The 17,824-nt window shown below is 35.0% G+C and overlaps 1 protein-coding gene across 1 annotated transcript in view; it reads left to right on the forward strand.

Annotated features, from left to right (window-relative positions):
• LOC109079136 (kinase suppressor of Ras 2) overlaps positions 1-16,148 on the forward strand; it is a 79,113-nt gene extending 62,965 nt beyond the window's left edge. The window contains exons 15-21 of the mRNA XM_042723447.1: positions 1,205-1,253; positions 2,142-2,509; positions 4,936-5,032; positions 5,648-5,781; positions 8,851-8,985; positions 13,474-13,603; positions 13,852-16,148. Coding sequence (XP_042579381.1) covers positions 1,205-1,253; positions 2,142-2,509; positions 4,936-5,032; positions 5,648-5,781; positions 8,851-8,985; positions 13,474-13,603; positions 13,852-13,998 — 1,060 coding nt within the window. The 3' untranslated portion in view covers positions 13,999-16,148. The remainder of the gene's footprint in view (positions 1-1,204; positions 1,254-2,141; positions 2,510-4,935; positions 5,033-5,647; positions 5,782-8,850; positions 8,986-13,473; positions 13,604-13,851) is intronic.
• Positions 16,149-17,824: the final 1,676 nt, after the last annotated feature.

Consider the following 17,824-nt stretch of genomic DNA (forward strand, 5'->3'; position numbering starts at 1 on the left):
ATTTGATCACTGACAAACCTAAAGTAGCCTGTATAAGTAAATACATGAGCTAAAACTAGCTAAAAAGCTTGGTTTTATTTAACTTAATAAGGTTCTCTGAAGGTCAAATGTCAATCAGCGCCTGTTTATTCTGAATGCAAAAATTAGTAGCATAAAATGTAGTTATGATGCTCTCTTGCTCCTTGATGGAGGTCAAATGCTGTAAAATGTGCAATTATCTCTTTTGTGTCACTTATAATGACATGCCAAGACCACTTAACGTTGTTTATTAATATACAAATGTGTCTGAAACGTCATGTTCTGTCCTGTTCTATGTGTGTTTGTATGCGTATTTAGAGTGATGCCTAGTGAAAGGCCACAGACATGTCAGACAGTTTTGCCAATGCTTTTGTCTATTTATGGCAGATATGAGCATTTTAGATTACAGAATTATTAGAGCAAAACATATTTGTGGTCCAAATCTGATGTGACTGAAGACAAGTCACACACACACACAAACCTGGGCTAAACAAAGAGTGGGGCTTGAGTTTATGCTACAGTGATGATGTGAAGCGTATCCACGGATGTTTTGAAAAACTCAGAGACCCATAAAGAAAATAGCTATTTTTAATTAACTGAATCAAGATGCATTAACTACAAAAAAACAAAAAAAACAAAAACAAAAAGAAAACACTACAAACTGGATATCAGTTTCTGTAGTTCAGACAACAGTGTGTTTTTCATTATGGAGAATTATAATGCAGCTGACATTAGTTGTTTAATACCTGTAGAGTAAAATTGTTAACAGGCATGTATGCATAAATGAACTGATAGATCTTCCAGCACTGTCCTTGCATATTTTTCAACCCAAACAAGGGTCAGAGTGTATTAACAAACACATTTCTTACCACAGACATGTAACAGAGTGTCATCCAGATTCTATTTTAGACACTAAATCTCCTATTTTATTTTATTTTATTTTATTTTTTTATTTTTTTATTTTTTTTAGGCAGCACACTAAGCAGAGCTTGTCGGAACAGCTTTTGTTCAAGCTAAAAATATGCAGATGAACAAGCAGAATTGTTTGTGTGATACCTTCAGATGGCATAAAGTAAACAATGGATTTAAATGAGATTACAGGTCCTTGAAAATGAAACATCGGTTCGTTCTGCTGAGGTAAATGACCCTCTCTGAGCAAACACATCTTCTGTTTCTCTTCTCACAGTACCAAAGGGAGTCCCTTGCTACAAATTGAGGTTGAGCCAACATCTGATGTGAGTCATCCTGCTTCTATAGCAAATGTGCACCGTCATGTGCTGAAACTGAACATATTTACACAATATCTATCTATCTATCTATCTATCTATCTATCTATCTATCTATCTATCTATCTATCTATCTATCTATCTATCTATCTATCTATCTATCTATCTATCTATCTATCTATCTATCTATCTATCTATCTATCTATCTATCTATTCTCTCCGTCATTAATTATCAATACATGTTCCATATCACTCTGCCATTCTATCTATCTATCTATCTAGTCTATCTAGTCTATCTATCTAGCATCTATCTATCTATCTATCTATCTATCTATCTATCTATCTATCTATCTATCTATCTATCTATCTATCTATCTATCTATCTATCTATCTATCTATCTATCGTTCTCTCATTAATTATCAATACATGGTTCCATCACTCTGCCATTCTATCTATCTATCTATCTATCTATCTATCTATCTATCTATCTATCTATCTATCTATCTATCTATCTATCTATCTATCTATCTATCTATCTATCTATCTATCTATCTATCTAGCTATCTATCTATCGATCTATTTATTCTCTCCCGCATTAATTATCAATACAATGGTTTCCATCTATCTATCATTCTATCTATCTATCGATCTATCTATCTATCTATCTATCTATCTATCTATCTATCTATCTATCTAACTATCTATCTATCTTATCTATCTATCTATCTATCTATCTATCTATCTATCTGTCTATCTGTCTGTCTGTCTGTCTGTCTGTCTGTCTATTACACTATCCATCTATCCACCTATGCATCTACCATCCGTTCATTCATCCATCCATTCATCTTTCTCTCTGCTGTTCTACAGTTATATTTATCGTTCTATCTATCTTTCAGAACGAGGAAGGCAATGATGAGGCAGAGGGTTCAGCGGATGAGTTCGAGGAGATGAATCTCTCCCTCCTGTCTGCGCGGAACTTCCCACGCAAGGCCAGCCAGACCAGCATCTTCCTGCAGGAGTGGGACATTCCCATGGAGCAGCTGGAGATGGGAGAGCTGATCGGGAAAGGCCGCTTTGGACAGGTCTACCACGGACGCTGGCACGGAGAAGTGGCAATACGGCTAATTGACATTGAAAGAGACAATGAAGAACAGCTGAAAGCGTTTAAAAGGGAGGTGATGGCGTACAGGAACACACGGCATGAGAACGTGGTCCTGTTCATGGGAGCGTGTATGAGACCCCCTCATCTGGCCATCATCACCAGGTAAGCTTGAACAATGTTCGTTGAGTTCCCAGTGTTTCCGCTGCATGTGTACTAAGCTTCATGACTGTATCTTAAAGTTGACTCACTTTTCCTGATCTTCTCTAATCAGCATGACCTCAGAGCTTGCATTAGTGGCTGCTTTCAGCCTAATTTAAAACGACATGTCTTTGGCCACAGATGTAAGCATAAGTGGCTGAATTTTTTCACTTCTCAGAAGCCATGAACAGAGAGGTTTGTGAAAAACATCCTGTCTGAACAGGAGATGGCCAGAATTATTTCCTTCCTCCTGCCACACAAATTGGTGCTTCCTGTTTGTTTGTCTGCAAAAAGATGCTGTGCTACATGGCCACGGCCAATAAAAGATTTCAACAGAGGATTCAACTTTAATTTTCCTTTTCTAGAATCAAAAAGTTTAGTTTCTTGGATCGAATAAAGTATTAAATAATATATTACTTACATATCTTAGTGTTTAACTGTTCATTTTATAATCTAATATTTATTTTTGATTATTATATTGTTAATTATATTATTATATAATAAAAAATACTTTTATTTTATATAATGTTATATAATTTATATAGTATAGTAATATAGTTTATATAATTATATAAATATGCATCCTTGCTGAATTATGTAAATTATGTTAATGATAGATAGATTTTTGCATTTTTGCGATAAGACAGTATGATGATAGGAATCAAAGTGGGATATATAGAGGGGATGGGGTCAGGAAAGCCCACGAGGCAATCGGTACCGACAAATAATATAATATTTAATATAGCCCATATTTAAATGTAGCTCTGACTTTTTTCAGCATTTTTTAAGTTCTGGTAAAAATCTCTAAAAAAGTAGTAAAATTCAGAGAATATTTTTTGAATCAAGTTTATTTTCGTACCTTATTGGCAAATGGATTTCATTCACACACACAAAAAAAGTACATTAATGTCTAATCCTGACTAATTTTAGTGCATGATTTTGTGTATTTCTATTAACTCAGACAAAAGTCATAATGGTTTTATTCATAGTCCTTAATCATAGGCCAGCAGGCCCAAACAAACAAATTGAGATATGATTGCTAGAAATGACTTCTTTCATAAAAATAAATAAGGGAAATAAATAAATATTGAAATAAATATTGATTGTGTGTCTCAGCATTGTCATGAGTGATTATGCATTGATTGTTTTTCATATCACCCCTGCAGTGTGGAATAAAAGTTCTGCTTTTGCTCACAAATGCAGCGTGTACAACATAATTGCAGCAGAATGTCAGAGGCTGTCGTTATTTGGAATAGTCTGTCTTGACATTATTAGTGTTAACAGCTGATGTACGGGACACATTTCTGTACTGACGCCACATATACAGAGTTCAGCATTTGCATTTGCATTTTTGCATCCCGCATTCAAAGGGTTCCACACCGCAGAAGGCCAAAAGGCCAGAGTGATGCTAAAAATGGCCCTCGTACCCTGATGGTATTATGAATATGTATAAATGGAGGAAGAGGGCAGCCCGGGGAAAGATGCAGACGTCATTTTCAGGTGGCACAGTAGGACCTCAGATGTCAGGGAGTTGGAGGGCTTTCTTTCTCCTTTATGGCCCGCTCATCATCTTAGTCCTCCAAGTGACAGTGCTCAAGTCTGCTTGTATGTAAATTCAGAATAGCATGCTGAAGTATGAACATGTATCATTCTTGTCGTAACATATGTCCTATGATAATGTAGGTTGTAACTCAATGAGGGGTTATCTATGAACTTTTTGCATTGTGACCTAAAGCAAAGCTTTTAACCACAGGTTGGTCTAGCGGCTCATCATATGACGTTTTATTACTCTTGTGGTTTAGGTAGTCAAAACCCCTACCTTCATTTCCCATCATTCTTGGTGGCAGCACAAGAAAGAAAAATGATAAAATTCATCATATTTAATTTTGACTTGTACTGCATTTGAGAATGAAACACAAGCCTTCTGCGCTCATAAACTGGCTAAATTAGTAACATTTCTGGCAGGCTTTATTGACATTCTTCACTTCATCAACAATCAATGAATTTCATTCATAATTTTTATATACTGTTAAAAGCATTCATAGTTGCGAACTTAATTATGACCAATACCGGTTAGGACATCATGGACATCAGTAATTAATCTTGTGATATTATTTCACTTAATTTGAATTGCCTTTACCTTTAGAGCTTCTAGTATAGTATTTTTGTCAGTGAATTATAAAAAAAAATCAAATGTTTATTTGATTCATATTTGAGTGAGTTGTTTTTATACACTGAATCTGCTCGAACTGGAATGCTGTTCTTTATTTCTGCAAAGATTGTTTTGAAAACCCACAATCTGCTCAAATAGCTGAAAAATAACTGGACATATTTTGATGTTATGGTTGCTGCTGATGGCTAATGTGTGTTTTTTTGTTCTTCTGTTGTAGTTTGTGTAAGGGCAGGACCCTCTACTCAGTGATTCGAGATGCAAAAGTCGTTCTCGACGTGAACAAGACTAGACAAATCGCACAAGAGATGGTGAAGGTAAGAGTAATTGATGTGAAGACTGTTCGTTAAATGTCAGCTAAAATTGATTCACATGCACATAGTAGTTATTTTGCAAAACATGTCAGTTTCGGGAAGCCTTCATATCTACCTGTACATATACTGTTCCTTCACATATACAGCATGTGATTACATTTAGGGGTTCACAGTGAATCAGAATAAAACTAAAATTACACAATTAAAAAAATCACAAAGACTATGATTTAATTAAATACATGCAGAGTGAAGTGTAGCACAGTGTTCCTTTACAAGCTAGCAGCTCATGATTAAGTGTTTTTAGTGTTTCAGAGCAGCTCAGTTTGCTTTGCAACAATAACAATTACTATTTTACAATTGTAATGTCATTCATGTATAATCTATAATTTTGGACCAAATTGTGCAGCCCAACAAACAACACAGCAGACCTGGAGCTTTTTTTATATATTCATAATCATTTTATTATAACCATAATAATCATATTTTAAATTGTGATCAGTTTCTATCAGAAAAATTGCAATTAGACTTAGAAAAAAATCTAGATGTACTGTAGAATTAGCAATAGACCAAAAACATGTAATTGCCCTAATTACATTTACACCATTTTTTTTTTTTCAGGGCATGGGCTACCTACATGCCAAAGGGATCCTTCACAAAGATATGAAATCCAAGAATGTATTTTATGACAATGGGAAAGTGGTCATCACCGACTTTGGCCTGTTCACAATATCTGGTGTTCTACAAGCAGGCAGGTAGGTCAAAATACACATAAACACACATTTACTCAACTTTACTGTAATATCAAGAAACAATGTTCTTTCATAATGTAGAAAATGCCTATTTTTCATTGCCAGCCATTGAAATGATTTTTAAAGAACGTCTCCTAAACTATTGTTATAGTTGATTAGCCAGTGATGCAATACTCCTAGTCCAGTTGTAATATGTTCCCATCCTGGTCCCGGAGAACCCCCAATACTGCACACATTTAGATATCTCCCTATTCAAACCACCCTGATTCAACTCAACACCTCATTAGTGAAGACTCCAAGACCTCAAATGTGTGTCAGATAAGAGAGACACCAAAAACGTGCAGTGCAGGATTGGGAACCACTGCTCTAGTCCAATAAACATACAGTAAAACATGTAGCAAACTAAACATTGGGTAGTTTTTATGTTATATTGAACTACGTTATTTGTATCAATACTTTTTTTGTCATTGAATTAATCAACATTTCTTGTATTAATTTTCATTTTGGATACGTTTTTGGGCTTGCCATTATATTCTGGGATTGCCTTTCTCAAAAAGACATGTGATGTTTGCCTTAGATATTGGCCAAAGTTGGGAAGGCAGCATGGTGTTTTTGAAAATGCCTTCAGTTCAGGAGTGTGCCTGTGATGTTGTAAAATGCTGTCTACACTTGTCTGGAAAAAAAGAAAATGTGAAAAAAAAAAAACACTTGCTGGAGTAGTAGCTGTAAAAGATACATGTTATTACCTTAGAGTTGTAATACAGTATGTACCTTAGGGTACACTGCTGATGACCGTGATGAAGTGCTGAAAATGAGAGTAAATTATCTTAGGCAACATGAAGCGTTTGCCACTGCTGATGACCGTGATGATGTTGATGTTGTTCTGGCACTCGTCCCATTCGTGTTTGCGTGTCGCGCCTCTTTGAAAATCTTTTCATTGGCATTGCAAGCAGTAAATCAACATCCCCGATGGAGCAATATTACAAACACTCGTACCCATCGGTTCATCTGATTATGAGGCTTATTTCGCACAAGTGTGTTTACGTATGTTGGCAGTAATTACCGGGAGAAAGACGGTGTCTCCACAGCGACAGGTTTACATTGCAGCCATTGTTGATCAAGCCTCCTGGATCGGCTCACTGTAGCCGTTCTGATCAGCCCTCTTCTACACCTCTGCAACCATGTGAATTATTATCAGGAGTTATTAGGAGGAAGGGATAGTATTTGGGAGCAGCAAATCTTTTTCAGATCATCAGGGATGTGCAGGCTCTAGCATAATTATAAATTGTTTATCTGTAAAGCACAAGTCTGGCTCTCAATAACACGATTTTGCATTAGTTATGTATTATGACTCAGGACCTGACTGGGTATTGTAATAAGATCTGATTATTCTGGGATTTGGTGCTGTTTGAAATACCACATCCATGTAAGGCAACATCTAGCAGGTATGAGAGGTTAGTGAGGCTGTGAATGCACTGGTACTGAGGCATCATGAAATGTCAAGGTTTGTTTATGAGGGTTTGTGTGGGTTTGAGTCTTTTTGAGAGATGAAGTCATTGGAAATTTACTCTGGGCAGGCTGATGGGCCGCCCAGATTTCAGGCAATAGTGGGTTTAATGCTGTGGAAGCCCTAAGAGCTCATGGATCTTTTTTTCCCCTCTGTCCCCTCTGTTTCCTCTCTGTCTTTTGTGATCATGATGTAACATATCATGATCTAATGTAACAAAAGTTTGCTGTTGTTATTGTTTCTTGGTCTGGAGCAGTGTTTATTATTATTTTATTTTTTAAATAAGGGGCAATATTTGCTCCTGAGTTTGAATAAAAAAAATAAAAAAAATAAAAAAATTTTTTTTAACCATATAAAACCATACCTGGTTTTTATATTTTTAAGTGACATAGGTTAATCTGACTGTGCATAATTATATATGTTTTTGCTTATAAAAATGTTATTTGAAAATATATTATTTCTAAAACTGTAATGGTATAAAATTCATTATAATTTAATATAATTATATAATTATTATTATTATTATTATTATAAATTATTAATATTATTATGAATTTATGTATATATAGCATAATAAGGGAGTAAAGAAATTAACAAATTGCTTTTTTTCCCCACTATTTGGGGGGTGTTTTTGTTCATTTTGATGGCATTTTTTCCTGAGCCCCTAATTTTTCGGCCCTGGTTTGGTGATATATATATATATATATATACTACATCATCTTGGGTGAGTGAATTCATTTTTACTTGGATCAGGGACTCAGTCAAGCTGAAACAGTTCTATGTTTGTCAATGATAGACCACTTTCAAATCCATGTCTGACACTTGAGAAGGAGGCGACTACTTTATCATTGTAGAGGGTTCACAGGTTTTTAATCGGTCCGGTGGGAAACAAAGTTGTGTTTACAAGTTCCCAGACTTAGCTACATTGTGTACTTCTGAGAAGAAGAAGCATAAAAAAAAACAGCTAGTAGTTTGAGTTTCTTGTCATTCAGTCTTCTGTGGAACATAAGTATCAACTTTGAATAATAAAAAAAAAACTTGATTTATAAAAAATATAGACATAAACTGTTGAAACAATTAGAGTATAGATCTATAGAAAACTATGGTGAATTTTGCAGCTCCGATCATTTAGGACAATTTTATAAGAAATGTTTTGAGTCTTGAGACTTTGACAAATCTGAGCAAAGTTTGAAAAATTGCTGAAATCTGAAACTCTACAGAATATGAAAATTCTATATTATTTGTTCGATGAGAACATTTGGAAAAACAGGGAATATAGCAAACCCCTCCATTTGCTCTTCATTTGATCTCATTGCTTTTTAGGGGGAAACAAGTTCAAGAAGAGGTCTCATTTGTGGACGAGACTGTCAATAGTCTGACTATGGGAGACTAATAGTTGCTTGCCTCTATTGTATTTCTTGTACAGAATTGTCACTATAATGATCTTTTAGTTTGTTTTCTGACCTTTTGTGTGGTACAAAGTAATCTAACTCAGAAATGATTTGTGTGTTGTGATTGATCATGTTTTAAACTTCATCGTCTTCTGTGTGTCTCTCTCTCTCCAGTAGGAGAAAGGATAAGCTGCGGATCCCAAGCGGCTGGATGTGTCATCTCGCTCCTGAGCTCATCCGTCAGCTCTCCCCCGAGACTGCAGAAAACCAGCTTCCTTTCTCCAAACAGTCTGATGTCTTTGCCTTTGGGTGGGTCCATCTCTGTCCCCCTCTCAGCACCCGTGTTTTCACCTCTCACTGCTTCTCTGCCTTTGTCACTCAGGGGACCAACAGAATTTTATTTACAGAAATAAGCCTATGACTTTTTCTCTCCACAGTTTATGCGCCCTTATAGTGTCAGCATTTGGGGATTTTAATCATTTTTTTTTATACGAAACCGAAAATATAGTAACATTTCATTAGGTATACAGTATTACTTAAAACATATTGCATATTGCAACATATGGCATTGCATTAGAAAGAAAATATCAAACTAAGAGGCATTTATTTGAAAGATAACATTTTTAAATTTTTTAAGCAAAATATTTAACAAAAATAAGATTGTTTGGATTTACATAATAAAATAGAATATATAAACTACAAAATTTTAAAAGGTTTGGGGTCAGTAAAAAACTATTAATGATTTTACTAAGAATTAAATTGACAGAACATGACACTAAAGACATCAATAATGTTACAAAATATTTTTGTTTCAAATAATTGCTGTTCTTTTGAACTTTTTTCAACCTATTAAAGAATCCAAATATATAAAATTTGCGCAAAATAATTAAGCAGCACAATTGCTTCCAACATTGATAATAATAATAATAATAATAATAATAATAATAATAATAATGTTTCTTGAGGACAGGAATAAATTATGTTTTAAAATATATTAAAATATTTTTTATTTATTTGAAGAATTCACTAAGAATCCATGCATCCACTAAAAATCACCAAACCACCAGTTTAATAAAAGCCACTGGGAAAAAATGTCTCAGAAAAGTGACTTTTGTTTTCAGAGGAGCATTTGTTTGCAGATGTCATTTGGTTTGATATTTTTTCTAAAACAATTACATTCATAGATCTGTGAGTGTCGCGTATGTGTCCAAAAACATTTTGGATATCCAGTCAGATCAGTTGAAATCTTTTTTCATTTAAACTGATCCAGTGGCCATAAAAAAGGTACAGAAATAGTATCAAAAAAAAAAAAAAAATCCTAAATTCACAATAATACAAACATCTAGAATATGGTTATTATCACAAAATTGATTCTCTCAGTGCTCAGCATCCACTAATCAGATTCTATTCACATGAGGCAGGATGCAGAACTGAACCTCCATATGTACTTATTTCTACCTGACCCGGGCCTTTCCAGAGGCAGTGAGTGTGTGGGCCAAATAAATAAAAGAATGTATGGATGGTTGGCTGATGTAATGAAGGAATGCTGCTCTGTTGGGTCCTAACACAATTGCGTCCTCAGCTGTTCTCTCCATATGGAGGCTCTGTCACACTGTCACTCTATGGGAGCCAAATACAGCACCCACGCAAGCTGTCCAGCTGGTCACACTAAAGGGACATTACCTAGAGGTGACCCCAAAGCAGTTCTCCCTATTGTCCCTTCTGCCTCCTCTTTTCACTTCCATTGTTCTCTGCGAGAGTTTGCAGCAGCTGTGGGATATTTTATGCACGTAATCCTATCATGTTCTGTTTTATAGACTTTCTAAGATGCTATCTGTATAAACAGCGTGAATTTGACAATTTGTTATGCTAAAAATCAGGGGTGAATTCACTAAATAGCCTTATTCACTAACCACTCACAAGTCTTTTTCTTTTTTTAGCACAAACATGCATCCTTTCTATTTATATTTGGCTAATTATAGTATGCATTATTCAGCACTATCTGTCTGGAACTATCAACTTTGCTTTCTGTGGGCGGTAAATTTATTTTTTGTTAAAAAATGACATGTTTATGTATGTTTTCTAGCAATCATGGCAGCGGTAATTTATCAAATTATGATCAAATGATGGAGAAACCGGGCATATGTCCAGATTCGGTGTAGATGAGTGCATTTTCAGCTTTTTTTAGAAGTTGCACACTAGACCTTTAAGTCGTTCTGAACACAACAAACACATGCCGTGTTGTTAGGAAGTACTTGACAAATATAAAGATTGTGTGTTCTAAAATCAGCTTAAGATATGGAATCAAAATATGAAATCAGTCTGAAGCTAAAAAATCAGTCTGTAAACATCATACACTATGCAATATTTTATGAAGTCTGTCAACTTCAATCTGCAGATTGGCTCTGATTTTCGACAACTAGCTTCGACTTGTCCAGACTGTAAATCGGGGCAAAAATCTGGGCAAAAGTCATGTATTCCAACCTTAAAGGGGTAGTTCACCCAAAGATGAAAATTAACCCATGATTTACTCACCCTCAAGCCATCCTATGTGTAAATGACTTTCTTCTTTCAGATGACTACAGCTGATGGCTCTTCCAAGCTTTATAATGGCAGTGAATGGGTGTAGAGATTTTGATGCAAAATAAAGTGCATAAATCCATCATAAAAAGAACTCCACATGGCTTCGGGGGGTTAATAAAAGCCTTCTGAAGAGTATTGATGCATTTGTTTTACGCTACGCCTACGTCCTACATCATAATTTTGCTTCCAAATCTCAACCACTATTCACTGCCATTATAAACCTTGAAAGAGCAAGGACATTTTTCAATATAACTCTGATTGTATTCATCTGAAAGAAGGAAATCATATACAACTAGGATGTCTTGAGGGTGAGTAAATCAAGGGGTAATTTTTATTTTCGGGGGAACTGTCCCTTTAAGAAACGGCCTGCAAGACTGGAAATGTGTTGTGCAAATTGCATTTTTTACTACACTATATTTTACACTACACAATAAAAAAAAAACCAAAAAAAACCTTTTAAAGGCTAACCATATGTAAAAGAGCCATTCAAAAATAGTTTCCACTACAAAGTGTAACTATTAAAACATGAAAGGAAAGGTTCCACTGGAAGTTCTAGCTTTAAAAAACAAAAATACATGTACATAAACAAAAAAGAGCTTTTTAAAGGCTACATACCTGTGTTTAAGCATATTTTTGAAAAGTTGCTCATCCAAACTGATCTTTAAATGCATAAAACGGAAGTCACAACAATGCAGGTACATCCATAGATATACGTGGGTATATTTTCGAATACCTCTGTTTTCACAGTCCACACTACAGTGCAATGCGAAAACTTCTTTTAAAATTGTTCCACTTGGGAGAACATCTTCAAAAAGCTTAGTTTTCACAGGACAAAAACACGGCCTCATTGTGCACGAAAGGCCAAAACACAGAGAAAAAGATGCATTTCCAAATTTATCTGAATTAATGTGGACAGCCTAAGACTGTATCATTGGGTTCAAATGCAATTCTTAGTGAATTCTCCCCTTCGGTATTGCAAAAGCCTCAAAATCTCAATCACATCGATTTAGTTTTTCTCACCAATCTAAGCAAGCTGCATGTTTTATTTGTTGTTTTAAATTGCAGAGCTGGGATGATTGGGCTTTTCAGCGGCGCTCTCCATTCAATGATTGTTAATTAGCTCTTAAGCATGGTTTAGTAAACTTTAACATGAGCATGCTCATGCTCAGAATACTGCTTTTTAGCAGTCAACAGCACCTCAAAGTCATTTATTAATTATCTTGAATGACTTCTAACTAAATCAGAATGTAAAGTGACATAGTGCACCAGAAGTGTTTTAAAGCTTTTGAACTGCTGTATTGTGGCCTCCCAGGGAGGCCTGTGGCACTCTTCACATGTCTTGGTACACACACACACACACACACACACACACACACACACACACACACACACACACACACACACACACACACACACACACACACACACACACACACACACACACACACACACACACACACACAGCTTATGCTTGTGAAATACTTGTGAGGTGTTCCATCTGACTTGTTGTTCTTCCCAAATTGAATAAATTATAATTAAGATCTATTTATATAATTTAAGATTTTAATAAATGCATTATTTGACCTATTGACAAACCTTTTTTATTCAGAGATTTTACTATTCTTGGGACATTTTCAGAACTGTGGCCCTCAAAGGTATAGCAAAACAACTACAGACTCGTAAACTTGTACACAAATACTTGTAAAAGAACTCATCTTGTTCTTAAATTATGCCAATTATAATTAAGATTGATAGATTTATCCATTAAATTATTAAATGTATTAAATTTGTTTACAATGTTTTTATATTACACTTATTAGGATTTGTAGATTTATTCAGTTTATTTAATTTAAATAATTTTAGTAAAGATATTATTTGGCCGCTTTACAAACTTTTTGTATTTAGTAGTTTTACTGTATTTTTACATCTCTACAGTACTACGTATTTTCAGACATTTTGCCCTCTCAAGTAAAATGAAACAACACTCATACTTACATTTATAAATATAACATTTCCTTTTTAAAAAGTTCTTGATGTGTTTAGATTTTATTTAAATGTATTTAAAGACATTATTTAGCCAATTACAAACCTTTTTATTTGCTTTTAAAAGGTTTTATTATATTAATGACAACTTTTTAAACATTTGTCCCTCACAAGTATAAAGAAACCAGTACATGCACACACACTAACATTCACATGTGTCATATCTTTCAGCACTATCTGGTATGAGCTCCATGCACGCGAGTGGCCCTTTAAGAATCAGCCAGCTGAAGTCATCATCTGGCAGGTGGGAAGTGGAATGAAGCCCAACCTCACTCAGATCGGCATGGGCAAAGAGATATCCGTGAGTATTCACATATACCTCAAAAGCTCTGGGGTCCAGACTATATAAAGTCTTTGTGTGACTTTTCACACAAAGCTGTCAAATATAGTGCATGTGCCATATGAACTTCATTTATTGTGCTTTTTTTTTTTATTTGAGCATGACAGTTCCAAAAGAGTCCATTCACTTTATTTTGTATGGTAAAGGGGGATGCTTGACTGGCTTTTAGATGTCAAATTAGAACTTGATCAGATTCTTCTTTCCCATAGGACATCCTGCTGTTCTGTTGGGCGTATGAACAGGAAGAGAGGCCCAGCTTCTCCAAGCTCGTGGAACTACTGGAGAAACTCCCGAAACGCAACCGCCGCCTGTCTCACCCAGTACACTTCTGGAAATCAGCTGAGTATGTGAAATGAGCTAAGCTAAACTCAAAAACACCGGCTTGTATATAAAAAAAAAAGCGAACCAATCATGAGGTAACATTAAAATTGAGTCATGCAGCGTGACTGAGAGAGTCGCTACTGGATGGTGCATGTATTTAGCGACGTTTCCTAAACGCAGTGATCATTTAGAATATTTAGAGCACACAGTATTTCAGGTGTATGATTTGGTCATGAAAGGGAGATGTTTTCTTCTTTTTTTGTTGTTTTTTTGTTGCTAAATGTATGTTTGATCTGTTTTGCATATATCAGCTGCTTGTGATTTATTTTTCTTTATCTTGAATGAGTCCACTTTCAGTGAATGTTGTTTTCTTTCGTTGAACCTGCAATGCATTTTTATAAACAACTGAAACTAGTGTTGTTCAAGTTTTTGTCTGTATTGTTTTGTAATTTTTTCTTTTTTTGAATTTAGTCATTGGATGAATGTATTTTATTTTTATTTATTTTTTATTTTGAGAAATGTACCCTTTGGAGATGTTGTACACTTGTTTGTTTTCTCTCATTCATGCTGTATCAGTGTTTCTCAGAATTCCATCCTGTCGTCTGAATTCTCCGATCACAAAGGGGTATTCCGAGAATGTGAAGACTTTTTCTCTCTTCTTTTCGCGTTATAGCCATCACTCATTTACTTGCATTTACAGCATTGCCTATATAGAAAGACGCGTTGTTCGTGCGATGGCGCTGTAATCGAACGTGCCCGCCGTGACTCGAGGCACGTATTTATATTATCGACACTTGAATTGTATCATGCCTAACTGTGACAAAAACAGAATTACCTGGGGGTAAACTGCTATTCCTGAGCCTACAAAGAAAAAGGGATAGATATAACTGACTGTATCTATCACACTTACAAAATTTTTCTTTTCAGTGCATACTTACGAATGTTTTAGCATAATTTAAAGCTTTGCGTTGTTTGTACTAGGCTACACATTGATATATTGTAGAGATTATACAGTACCATGAGTAATAGTGCACTATTCACCACGACGGCATTTGTATATTATTCTAAATCACATCTCATTAATGTGACTGTTGCATGTTGCAAGTTCTGGATTGTCCATGTTGTAACACGGAACGGTGATCGTGTCAAAACGAGTGTGAAGGTTGGTGTCGCTAGCTAGGTATGACTTAAACCGAACCGCTATCCCGCTTTCTCCACCATGCACTCTGGGTACAGACAATCTGCTCACTTGTAAAGCCATGGCTTTTCGGGTCATAAACAGTGCCAGTGCTCACAAACTTGTTGCTGCTGTTATTTTTGAAGTGCTCAAGTATATTTTAGGATCACAAAAATACAGATGTTGTTAAGTGGGCGTTTATATTTGTACGGTCAACCGTTTTTACATGCATGAAAACATTTTTAGGGGATTTGTCCCCTCGAGTACAGAACCAGCTTAGTAGTTTTACAAACTGTGACTAAATACAATGACGGCGGATGTGAGAAACTGAGAAAGTAATTCAAAATGATGTTTAGAGTCTGTGTCAGGCCTAGTAAGGCACAATTTTAAATCTATAAGTAAATAACTGTGCTATAATGTTTCTATATTTTTTTTGAAACGGGGATACGAGGATGTGGCGGGACAGTGTTATTTTTCACTGGGAATTATAGGAAATCGTGAGATGATGGGATCTTGTTAACAAACATTATTAGCAGCTTCCATATCAGGCCTATTTAACAGGCTGTAGATTTTGCTTAATGATCTGTTGCTGTAATTAATACTCCAATCACTCAATCCAACCTCATTGTCATCTATTATATTTCTGCTCCATTATGAATGTATAAATTGTTCTGTGTGTGTGTGTTGTTGTTGTTGTTAACGTTGTTTTCTTTTCCTTTTTCCTTACTATCCATCCATGCATTTACTCAGTGGTTGTTATTTATCAACACTTATCCATCGCTCTGGTTTACGTTTCTTTTCTGATATTGTGTGCGCGTCTTCGCAGATTTCTTTGATGGCCTCCATGACTGAGTTTTTGTATTATGTATTTGTTGTAAGCATATATAAAGCTTGTATTTACTGATGCCTTATGGTCCATGGCTTAGCGACTGGTACACATCACAAGCTCTTTCTTTGCACTCATCATTTTATGAAAATATATGAAAATAAAAAGGTGTTGATTTTGGACTTTTGTTTTTTGTTCGTCATTTCTTTTTGCTCCTTGTCATGATTCACATTATACATTTATAAAAAAAATAAATATAAAATAAATTAAAAGATTTAAAAAAAAATAGTTCTTAAGTAGGTACTGTAAGTAAAGAATTATTTGATTATAATTATTTTAATGAGTTGGATCAGGAACAGTATAAAGCTTTAAAATCTTTAGCTTAAATTAAGATTTTGTGCAAAAAAAAAAAAAAAAAAAACTGGGATAGTTCACCAAAAAATGAAAACTCTGTCAGCATTTACTCTCCCGCATGTTGTTTCAAACCTGTATAAGTTTCTTTTTATCTGTTGAGCACCAGCAAAGATATTTTGAAGAATGTGGGTAACAGAAGAGTTGACGGTAGCCATTGACTTCCATAGAATGGAAAAAAATGCTATGGATGTCAATGGCTACCGTTAACTGCTTTTTTTTTTTTTTTTTAAGCAGAATGACATGAGGGTGAGTAAATGACATTTTCATTTTTCGGTTCAGCTATCCTTTTAAAACCTCTGATCTATCACTTTTTCATTCAACGGAATTTCCAAAACACTGGTAAGGCTCCACATACAGAGCTAAACAGTTATGTGTACTTAAAGAGACAGTTCACGCTGTCTCATGAAAACTCGTTTTGCTCTCATATTATTCTAAACCAAGATTAGATTATATGTTCTTTGTAAAAATAATACTGGTCTTTTTTTCTCGTATCACCTTTTCTAAACCGCAGATTAGTGATTATATGTTTCTTTGTCAAAAAAAGCGTGGAAGTTCTAAATAATCCTACTGGTCTTTTTTTTCCTTATGCACCTTTTTCTGTCTCCACCGAGAAAGTGAATCATCATGTGTTTGGAATGATTATGAGGATGACGATTTCAATTTTCATGTTTATATCACATCTTTATTTTTAAGGATCTGAGCAGCAGACACCACCTGACTGCAAATGTTAAATATCACATCTTTATTGTATATAGAATAATCTTCCCAATTAGAAAACAATCTTCCCCTCATACAACCAATCATTCTCTCAGATGATGAGTTAAATTAGGTCAAATCACTGTTTAAAGTGTGAAATGAGGTGAGTCTGAAACTGAATCAAACTGGTAAAGTTGCAACCAAATCATTCTGACGTATGAATATTGTGGGCAAAGCACTGAGCTAAATTAGCCGACAGAGTATTTTTAAAAAACTGCAATTAATGATTAATAAATTAAAGTTATTATGATACTTGGATAATAAAAATTACATTTAAAATGCAATATGTTAATAGAATTAGTATTATGCTTCAAAAAATTCTATAACAATATAGTAACGTATCTTTTTATAACCTGATAAGCCGACTTAACAGTTCGAACTACAACTTAAAGAATCGGCTAGTTTAAAAATGTCAGTGGCAAAACAGATAAACCGCTTTTTGTTGAGTGATTATAACGTACCAAATCGGCTAGAAAAAAAACATGGCTTTAAAAAAAAAAAACAAGAAATATGCAGAGAACAAACATGACCTGGTACCTCCATCAAGAAGCTCTTCTGAGATCCTCCAATTACAGGCAGATGAACTGATTGTGGTACCTCCATCAAGAAGCTCTTCTGAGATCCTCCAATTACAGGCAGATGAACTGATTGAATTCGCTGGATCGGAGTTAGATGGGGGTTAGTGTTT

Source organism: Cyprinus carpio, chromosome B5 (assembly GCF_018340385.1).
Source record: "Cyprinus carpio isolate SPL01 chromosome B5, ASM1834038v1, whole genome shotgun sequence".
NCBI lineage: Eukaryota > Metazoa > Chordata > Actinopteri > Cypriniformes > Cyprinidae > Cyprinus > Cyprinus carpio.